The sequence below is a fragment of the Nicotiana sylvestris genome, chromosome 4 (genome assembly GCF_000393655.2).
Source record: "Nicotiana sylvestris chromosome 4, ASM39365v2, whole genome shotgun sequence".
Lineage (NCBI taxonomy): Eukaryota > Viridiplantae > Streptophyta > Magnoliopsida > Solanales > Solanaceae > Nicotiana > Nicotiana sylvestris.
The window spans coordinates 18,006,608-18,017,832 of NC_091060.1; the positions used below are offsets into that span (position 1 = coordinate 18,006,608).

Here is an 11,225-nt window from a genome sequence, read left to right on the forward strand (position 1 = left end):
GCCTTTTAGGACCAATCACAAACTTCGAAACTTAGGGCTGGACCAATCCCAATCTTCAAAACTTTACCTTTCTCCATTTAAATATCAGGCTTAATTTGCATAGCGCAGGACGCTTAATTTGCATAGCGCAGGACTCGAACCTGTGACACAAGCCACAAGTCCCTCAACCGTTGCTACTTGAACTAAACACTGGGAGCGCTTATATAAATATTATGTTCTTACCATGAAGAACACACTAAGAGGTTGTTTGGATTGGCTATTAAGCCGGTCAAATTAGCTTTTAAGCCCTTTTTGCCTTTTTCAATGTTTGGCAAAGCTAAAAAGTGCTTAAAATAAGTTTAAAACTACTTAAAACAAGCCAAAAGCAATAAAATGTGCAACTCCAACTTATTGTTTTTTGGCTTAAAAGTTATTTCTGCTGAAAAGCCAATTTTTTTAAGCCAATCCAAACGGGTTCTAAGTGAATAAAATACTTCTACCTTCAACTCTCAATAGCAATACATCCTGTAAATTTATTTCATAGTACATTGAGTATTATAGTAGTCAGTTAAATTAAAAGAAAGTCTGTCAAATTAACCTTGGGCCAAAGGAAGTTAACCCAGTTAAATAGGTTTACAAAAATTCCTGAATTCAGGACAAGAGATAAAAATTTCCGAAGGTGATAATAATGGTATGAATGCGCTATCATTTGATACTCCTCAGCAGTTCCTCAAGAATGTAAGTAAACATCTTCAAAACATTTCACTTCTCTGCAATGTATGCCATCATTTGATATCACTCTTCTGCAGTTTCTGAAGAATGTAGAGGATACATCTTCAACACATCTGCCCATGTGCTCACTCCATCAGTCACTTCCCTCACAACTGATGCGACCTTATCCGTGCTCACCCGGACCTGATCTTTGCTATCCCTCTCTCGCACTGTAACTGATGACGTCGAATCAACAGTGATGGCAAAGGGAACACCGAGTTCATCTGTTCTTGCATACCTTTTCCCTATAGAAGTACCTGCAAACATAAGCGAGAGCAATTATTATGGAAGACGTGGATACGGCACCAGAACCTGAGATAAGCCAAATTACACTTAGACCTTTAACTTACTATAAATGCCAACCAATGATCTACTTTAAATAAAGCAGGGAGCATCTAACAGACATAACCATATAGCACCAATCAGAGCAGATAACGCCAATATGCTGCTTCCACATGCAACGAGAATAACATTCTTTACTGTCACCTCTCTTGGATAGGACTCTTACCACAAGAATGGCAGAGTAAACAGAATATAAATTAAGAGAAAAGAAACAAAAGCAAATTGTTCAAGTGGAAGGAGCTGCAACTGTGCATAGAAGATACATAGAAACAAATTATACACAAAACAATCTGGACAAGCTACACAGAATGATCCAAAATTTTATCAGGTCTATTAAGGTGTGGAAAAGAGAAAAAATCAAGGTATCATGCCGGACTCAAAGTCTTGACTACCAAATATGTATTCAACGCATGTATCGTCCGTATTATGGGTATTCTGACAGTATTCACGTATCTCTTACAGGGGAAAGTGACAAGTACGTGAGGGCACAATGAAGGACAGAAGTACCATTGCACATTGGACAAAAGCTAACAGTGTCTCTCTCTCCTCATCTCGTGATACCATTTGCATTAAGTTCCAAATCGAACCATCGCACAAAGGAATCAATCAAAGTACTCTTAGCAACATACCTGTTATATCAATCTTATGTGAGATTCCAGCAGCAGTCAAAGACTTTGAGATTAACTTGGCAACTTCTTCATATTGTTGATTCTGAACCAGTGGAAAAACAGTGCATTTGATGGGAGCCACTAGTGGTGGGAAGCGGAACACATTTAGCTGCTCATCTCCACCTTTACTTGGCCTTGTGTAGAATGAATGCTCATAAAGACAATATATTATCCGGCCAATTCCAAATGAGGGCTCAATCACTGAAGGTGTAAACACCCTTTGGTGCTCTTTCTTTTTTTCCTTGGAAATAGAGACCATGCTTTTCTTAATGGTGACATTCTTCCCAAGAGTACATACATGGAACTCCACCTCCCCCTTGGATTCCAGATCAGCCTTCATCTCCATAGCCACCTTTTCTTCCATTGCCTGGTGTAAACAAAGGCGAGCGGAACAATTCAGCATTGCTTTCTTTCTACAAATGTAGCTTATCAAATACTGGAGAAAAAGAAATCGATAAAATCGAATTTTTTATTAGCAGTTCAAAAATTAAGCCAAAATCAACTTTATAGTCTTTATTTCTGATTTACTGCATCATTTTTTCCTAGCTCCTAAAATTATTGCAAGTTTTTTTAATGGAGTCAAGTAAACATTTAAGCAATTTGAGTTTATTCAAGAATGGCAAATAAGTTGATACTCTAGTAGTCTAGTTAGATTGAGAGCTTCTCTAGGTTAAATTTCGGTTGACAACTGTGCACTACCATTATAAAGCCATGGTTATAATTAACTAAATTCAAAACGTAACAGTTTTTTGTCAAGTGAACTGTCATTCCATCCATTCATAAGCCTTGAAAATAAAAAAGCAAAATAGCCTCAGCAGAGTCAACTCACTAGTACTGTGGCATTATCTAGCATTACCCTGAGGACAGGTCAGGCATGTTAGATAATAGAGAGTACCACAGTAACAGTGAGTTGAGACTGCTGAGGCAATTCTCAACATTGCTGTTTAAGAGGGGTTCTGGGGTCAAGAATATACGAACAACTTTGGCTGTTAAACTTGAAGAGGATAATCAATAACTGATTTGCAAGTGGCAGTTTAATATCAAAGCAACACATGCATGATCCTCCCAAATCCATTCCTAGTTTACAGAGGACACAAAAGGAGATCAAATAGAGGAGTCTCTCTAATCATCCTGCAGAGGATTCTGAACAATTCAAGGAACCAACAGTACACACTGTATTATTTCCTAAGGTTCACCTAAGTTTTTCCGTATCACAGTTGAATCTTAGCCAATTTAATAATGGCAAAAAATAAAACCACTTCTGGTACACGAGGAAAGAGTTGTGGTTAAAGAAACCAATTTTGATAAAACAAAATAAAGCGGCTGTTGCTAGAGAATGGTGGTTAAAGATCAAAATAAGATAAAATCGAACTACATACAGGGAAAACAGAAAGGTGTGATATCACCAGTCAAATTTAAGATGTAACGAACGGTACGTTTGCAATTAATTTCACTACCAACAGGGGAAAAAGATTTGTTATTTGTTGTCCTTCGTATCAAAGAGCCTGCTCAATGAAATTATAATACTACACATCTTAGCTTTGAGAAACTGATTTCTGATACAAGCAACAGATTCTAGGAAGGACACCACAACAAACTATTTCTCTATTCCCGGCATTACTTATGATTTCTGCAATTATTTACTACCACTTTTTTTCTTGATAAATATGAAAAATCATCTTTTATTCGAAAGTAATGAAGCTTCTTCTTGACTGCTATTCATCCATACCAGTAAATCTATTACAAAGGGTCTCAAGAAATATCAACGAAGTATCCGCTAGGACATTTAACAGCTCTAAAGCAGAGCTTCAAAAGCAAAACTTTTCTGCCATTCTTTATGCTCCATACATTTACCTATCAGCATCCCTTTCAGCTTAAGCTTCGAATAATCAACTTTCCAAAATCTACTAGGTATATTTCTATTATGTTCAAAAATGAATTAGACCCCATGCTTGTTCTACTCAAATAAATCTAGCTTAGCTGAGAAGAGAGACGGTGGCATCTTATTCTATTTTTAGAATGATTTTAACCAATCAACAATGAGTTTCATTCCAGCAGAAACCTAATCAATATTACCTAAACATCATACAAAATCAGCATACGTAAGAATTTCCAGTTCTAACAGTGAATCCTAATAGATTTTTTATTTTTGATATATCAAGTGCCAATCAAAATGGATATCTCTAAATTTGCATATGATAACATAACCTCAGATCACGTTAAAATTATTCATTAAATTTACAGACCCTTTTCCTTCTGTATGGCTAGATGCGTTAGAGTAACGAGGAACGGTCAGGTTGATTGAGACCTTACAACTGATGAAGAAGCCAACTGTTAACCTTCCCTGCATTACCTTCTATAAAATAAGACATTTTCTTTTTCATTCTCCCTTCTTTTTCCTAAACTCTCTTCAAATGGAACATGGAAAAAATTAAACAGAAATCAACTGAAAATCGAACTTCCAATAAAATCACTAGCATTAGAAGCCTAGCAGAAAGTATTAAGAGAATATAGAGTTGCAATAGAACTGATTGCCAATTTCATTCAAACAAACAAATGTAGTTTCATGAAACACTTCATCGAGGTAAATGTGGCAGATGTTTGAATTCAATTGAAAGTAGGGTGAGGGAGTGAATGCACAAGCTACCTCCAAGGCTTCAGTCACCATCTTTTGGTTGCCCTTAAATGCAAGTCCAAGCTCCTTCTTAAGAGGTGTTATGACCAGTTTCTGATGTTATACAAACAATTGAAGTCAGATGCATGTCAGCATGCATACAAACCATATTGATGAATGCAAATTAGCTAATTAAACAGCAACCTCTACTTCTCTTGGTTCTGAGAATTTCTCCTGAGCCACAAGAGCAACAGAACTTTTTTCCTGTCATAAAAAAATGTCCAGCATGTTATCAATGTGTGCAATATAATATCCAGATCACCAAGGAGGAGAATATTTTAAGAGGTCAAAAATATATTCTGACACTTCAAATTCTTTTAGATGACCGACATTCTATTATTTTTTGAAAAGGTCTACCTTGACAATGTCATCACTAAATGCTTATTATTTGAGATGGATAATACAAATGGAATACATCAGTTTTTGTCAGTAAATGACTGATGCATATTTAGGGAGAAATAATAGGGAGTGCAAAAGTTAGTAGTTATACAAAGATGAATAGAATAAAGCACAAAGAGAGCTGAGAATCTACAGAAAATGGGTTAGAATGAGTCTAAACTGCACAAGTTCTTCAACCAATCTGCCAAGGCATTTGGATGTTTAACTTATGAAGACGTTCACTCAAGTTTTCAGGGCACCTCTTACTTGCTATCCAAAATGAACACATGAGACAATGCAAAAGCATTACCAACACTTCATTACCCCCTTATCATCATCGCAATGCTGGATAATGTTATTAGACATGTTCAACATGTAAAGTTTAAGAAGCAAAAGTCAAAGATGAAATTGCTTGGTAGATTTCATCGACTCACTAGTCACTACAGAGATAGGAATTCTAAAGAAAGAAACCTTCTTTTTGTTTTTGTATAGGAGGGCTCTGACTATGTAAATGTACTAGCACCATCTGAGTGCTAGATTTTTTCTATCAATATATCCACACACACAGAAAAAAAAGATTAAGAAGCAGAAGCCTGCTTCTTTCACTTAAGATGAATCTTGTAAAGTAAATTCTTTACAGAAGATCTAGTTGGAGTTGGTTTGTGGAACCTTTCCAGATATATCTTGTAATAAGTTTCCAAACACATGTTTGTTTAAGTTTTTTCAAAAAGCCCTAGCAAAATGCTTTTTCATAAAACTGAATGTTGAAGAAGTGGTTTGAGTGTGCTCTCCAAACAAAATTCTTCGTTCATTCATAAAGCAGGCACACATTTTCAGATATACAGCTATCCAAACATTTTGTTAAGTAAACCAAAGTTAAACTTTTACCGAATGGGCACGCAAATCATATGCAGATCTATCAGCAATCCCAACACATTCAATCCAACCGTAAGAACTCTCAATTTCAGCATCCCAACAATCTGCAGCATAGTGAGCCATCTCATTTGCAAGATGCTGACGGAAACGCAGACGTTCTTTGTCTATTCCAAGTCGTGTTAGGAAAAGATAAACTCTCCCAATAAAGTACCCGAGTGTTTCATTATTGACAATTCCCTGCTCAAAGTTGGTTCAAATAGTGAAGTTATGGCTTGCATATTCAAGTGCAAATTAGAAAAAACAAGCATGAAGACATAAAGGAAACTCACACTAGAAACAGCTTCACCAAGCTGAAGTCTCTTTGCACATTGCCCAGACACTTGTTCATCCCTAGGAAACATTAGAAACTCCAAATTTGCAACATCGGAAAATTTTGGATGAGATTTGTCCAGGGGATCAACAAAATGTTCAATTTCTGCCAGAGTGAACTCACGGACTCTGAGAAGACCTTGTCGGGGAGATATCTGCACATACAAATTCTACAACGATTAATTCCTTTTGCAACATGATCTGCGTAGCATAACTATATCCAGAACAACAAACATGAAAGAAATGCAGAAAGACATTGTCATTTCTCAAATCAAAAGAAGGCTCATGACCTCATTTCGAAAAGCCTGGCCAATTTGCGCAGCAGCAAAGGGAAGCTTATTTCCATTATAATAGTATAGATCTTTGAAATTTACAAATATGCCCTGTGCTGTTTCAGGACGCATATACCTGCATCGCGAGAAAACAGTAGCACTTAAGTGAGACAAGCTTCAAAAGAACAATAAATATATAATAACCAGCATAGGTAGTTCCCCGAGATTTCCTGCGAGATGACACTCTCAAGTTCAAATAGAACTGTGTTAAGTAGGGGAAAAGAAAGGAAAGTTTAATCAGCATAAAAGGTGAACTATTATGAAATATACTGAACAAGAGCTCCACCATAATAAATGAATTGACACCAATGACCAAACATTTCACTAAAGCAATAATTGTTTTGGGGGATAAGTTCGCTGTAAGGAATAGATCTAAAGCATGATTCTCACCCTGGGCTCACGCCAGATGGACCAATGGATGTCTGAAACATTAGATTGAATGGATAAGGATCAGAAAGTGGATTCTTTGTATCTGGTGCAGTTATACCATACTCCTTTATCTTGGCACCAAGCTGCTCAGCAGAGAGATCATCCAAGACAGCAAGAATGTGCTTCAACTCTGCGGCCTTTCCCGAAGAAAGGCTGAAGTCCTTCTCAAGTTTTTCTTTACAATAATCCTTGAGCAAATGATCAGCTCGATAACATGTTCCTGTCTTCTCGTCCTTAACCATAAGATCGGTGAACTTCTCAACGTGACCAGATGCCTTAAGGACAACCTCAGGGGTCACACATGGGCAGTCAACTTCCAACATGTTCTCCTCCAAAACAAAATGCTGGAATGTGACAAGAAAACCAAAGTCTAAACCATGAGAAGGTGCATATAAAGCCTAACGGCTCCAAAACTTGAGCCAGAAGTCTTTTAACCAGTTTCATGTAGATGCAACTACTTCCTGCCTCTCGGTCATATATGTTACATTTCCAACCCCTTTTCCAATTTGTTTTTCAAAATACCCGAAAAACATTTTCTTCCTTTTATAGTGTGTAATCCGATTATAATGAGATCCTTGATTAACTTTTACAAAATGAGCCCCTTTGAATTTGTTTGACTCAACTAGTCTTTAAACCAAGTGCTCCTAAGGAGGTTTGTTTGGTAGGAAGGTGCGAGGCACCCCTTAGATCCAACATGGAACTATGCTTACCTATCTTGTTCAAGCTTTTTTCCTTTTTCCAATAAAGTTTAAGTTAATTTTTTAAATATTCGCTAACACACTCACACACAAAAATAAATGAAGAAATAACTGGTTAATTAAGGATTTAAGTTATATAAACTAACCACTGCAAAGATTTTTTAAGGTTAATTATCATTTTTACTAGATTACCTACTAATTGACCAGAGTGTATAAACAGGGCCAGCTGGAGCCTAAGGCCACTAAGGCAATGGCCTTAGGCCCCCAAAATCTATAAATAATATATATAACATTTAATAATTATGCACTATCGATAGAATTTTTAAATCATTTGGTTAAAATAGTTATAACTAAAAGTTTTACACATTTTAAATTGTAATTACTAGTCATTTTCTGTCTTTACTCCGTCCCAACTTAAATCGGTCTTCTTACAATGTTAGTTTAGAATAATTTTTCTTAATTCTTTGAGTGCCTTTGTAGACATTTTTCAAGCTACATTGATAAGTAACTATTAAAATTCATCCTTAACTTTGAATGACTCTGAAACATAGTAGTTATAACTACATTATTATTTGTTTCAACTTATATTTAGAATTAAAAGTGCTAACATAAACTGTATAAGCAGAAGAATACTCTAAACTTGGCAAATTCAATCAGGTAAAAGGTGTTAATTCAGTTAACGTTAATAATTTCTATATCAATTGCCTATGTTGAAAAAGTTTTTCAAACCTAAATCAATAAAGTTCAACATGATAACACAAGAGATTAAACAAATTGGTTAGACATTGACAATAATTAAAAGTAATTATATCTTCTTTAGATTTCGATAAATTATAAGAGTAAAAAAAATTTAAAAATTTAAGGCCTCACTTTTTATTTTCGCCTTTGGCCTCATATTACGTTGAGCCGCCCCTGTGTATAAATATCTTTTACACCTTAGTACATAGAACTTAAACTCTTTCAACATATACAAATTGTTTGAGAGACTCAAAATGCAAAATCCGCCAGTTCTAACTGCGTGGAATTTAAGCAATCTAGTTGGAGGTCAGTGAATATCCACTAGGTAAGAACATTTTCAAAATTTAAATAAAAAACATAAACGTTATGCTTCCTATTTAATCCTAAATATAGCAGAAACTAACCTGACGCCAGAAAGCGAGTACATTGGACTTGACAGAACAGCCAGGGGGGCCATAATCATAGAGGCCAGCGACGCCTCGATATATTTTGAAAGATGGAATATAAAACAGACGGCGCTCGAGAGTGTTAACGACGTTCTGACGGAACGCATCTCTGCTGGCGGACGATGAACCCCCGGCAGCGGTTTGAAGCTGGCTTTCGATGGATGATTTCTCGAGCTTCAACGCGTTTAAAGCTTGAACGGCGGCTTCGATTTCAGGCTTGGAAGCACCGGACGACTTTAATTGGCGGACGGCGTTGCCTTGGAACTCAATGCTCGATTGCTTCTGAGCAAGAGCTTGGCGGAGTGAGTCTTCGGAGGCGGCGGCCATTGTTACAGGAGCTCCGGTGTAAGGTTTTAGAAATGAACGAGTGCGGAGAAGATGAGTGGAGATTACGCGGTGGCGAAGGGAAAGCGCGCAGGTAGTGAGAGCACGAACGATACGCATGCGGCACTGCCACTGTGCTGCTTTTAGGGTTTTGCGCTAGCGTGTACATTAAACATAAAAAAATATATATATAGTATTATATATAAAAAATATATAAATTTTATATACTTTTGTATAGGGTAAAATATGTTGATACTAAAGGCTTGCACGATAAAACTACACATGGAGCCGAAAACAGAAGTCGATCGGGTCCGAAGGCAACGATCTTGTTTGTTTCCAAAGAGAGTGGTGTTCATGAAGGCGAAATAAATATTTGTCACCCGGTAACATTTAATGGATAATAAATTATAGCATTACGTACATATTGTGTTATAGAGAATATGGCATTCACTACCTATCGTTACACATTCTTCAATAGATCTCATAATTGTCATTTAAGAAGGGTTTGATCCTAGGACTTTGTTCCCTAGGCACCATTATAAATAGAAAACTCAACAACCATTGTAAGAACACGAATTTTCTGACAAGCTAATGCTATACTTTGCTTAAAAGCTTAAAACTATTTTACCCTCTTGCTTATTAATATTGTTCTTACTGGCTCCGGAACCGAGATTTATGTTGTTTTATTTCGATTTCAAGGCTAAGTCTTACATTCTTGTTTAATCCATTTATCATTTTAGGATCAAATCGATTCAGTTATCTATAAACCCATATATAAATTTAATTGTACCATTTTATGGATAAACAGTTTGGTGCCCACACCGTGGGGCTTAGACAGTTGTGTAATTTAGTAGATCCTTGTATTTATTACTAACTTGTTTGATTATTTGTTCTTAGCAAAAATCATAAAAAATAGCAGATAACGATATCAACACCACACAGAACGTTGAGGGCCAAGGAAATCAGCTTCAGCATGAAGATTCAACCAGTGATACCCACAATGAGAGGATGAGGCCATGCTTGTCCACGATGGGCAATATCCGCGACATGTTCGAGAAGCAACTCTCGATGATGTTGAAGACGAGCACATCGCTGAAACAGTAATGATCTTGAGAGAGCAACAAAAAGCCATTATGAGCCATCTCTCATGACATGTCAGGCCATGATAGAGTTGAAGCAAAACGTTATCATGCTTCCAACAACGCAAATGGACGAGGTCCAGTTCCTTCCGGTGATCCCCCAAACCAAACAACGCAAAGGGTCGACAATACCACCCCGAGGGGCGAAGTCGGCTTTGACGGGGCCGGGAGAACGGTAGCGAATCCGATAACAACAACGAGAATGGTCCTTTTAAAACCGAACTCATGCGGTTTATGAGGGAAATAAACGCCCGAATGGATCAGATTCCGGGCACACCACCAGTGTTGAAAGGACCGGACTCAAAGAAATATACTCAGTTGTCGTTCAAACCAAGCGCGGCACCAGAGTTGATCCCGAAGTGGTTCAAAATGCTAGACATGATGAAATATGATGAGACTTCAGATCTTCAAGAGCATATCACCACCTATACAACGGCGGTGAAGGGAAACGATTTAGCTCCATACAATATTGAGTCAGTCTTGATGAAGAAATTCGGGGAGACCCTCACAAAGGGGGCCTTGAGATGGTATTCACGGCTGTGCGAGCATTCCATAGATTCCTTCGAGATGCTCGCGGATTCTTTCATTAAGGCTCATGCCGGATCCAGAAAGGTACAGGCCTGAAAGACCGACATATTCAGGATTCCACAAGGAGAGTCTGAATTGATGCGGGAGTTCGTGATTAGATTTCATAAAGAAAGGATGTTGCTCCCGGCCGTACCAAACTAATGTGTAGCAAAAGCATTTGTTGATACCCAATTTTTTCCTATATATTTTTCAATATGTAAAATACCTTCAAAATAGCATATATATGCATATACAAGAATGTCCAAGGTTTTTTATTATTTTTTCATAATTTTAAGGTTTTAAATTGATTTATTTTCTCCTCATTTTATTCATAAAATCCCCAATAATTATTTTCAAAATTATTTTTTTGATAATTCATCTATTATATTTCTATATTTATGCCAAAATATAGCTAAGGTAATTTTTATATATTTTTTTAATTACATTTAGTATTTTAAAAGCTAAATTTCATATAATTGCAATATTAGTCCTTTT

The 11,225-nt window shown here is 36.7% G+C and overlaps 1 protein-coding gene across 1 annotated transcript; it reads right to left on the reverse strand.

Annotated features, from left to right (window-relative positions):
* Positions 1-461: 461 nt before the first annotated feature.
* LOC104240647 (glycine--tRNA ligase, mitochondrial 1-like) lies at positions 462-9,191 on the reverse strand. The gene is made up of 9 exons (XM_009795511.2): positions 8,659-9,191; positions 6,780-7,162; positions 6,348-6,465; positions 6,018-6,212; positions 5,701-5,925; positions 4,579-4,638; positions 4,408-4,488; positions 1,722-2,127; positions 462-1,007 (listed from the first exon to the last, which is right to left on the reverse strand). The coding sequence occupies exons 1-9, from the start codon at positions 9,142-9,144 to the stop codon at positions 775-777; spliced, it is 2,187 nt and encodes a 728-aa protein (XP_009793813.1). The 5' UTR covers positions 9,145-9,191; the 3' UTR covers positions 462-774.
* Positions 9,192-11,225: the final 2,034 nt, after the last annotated feature.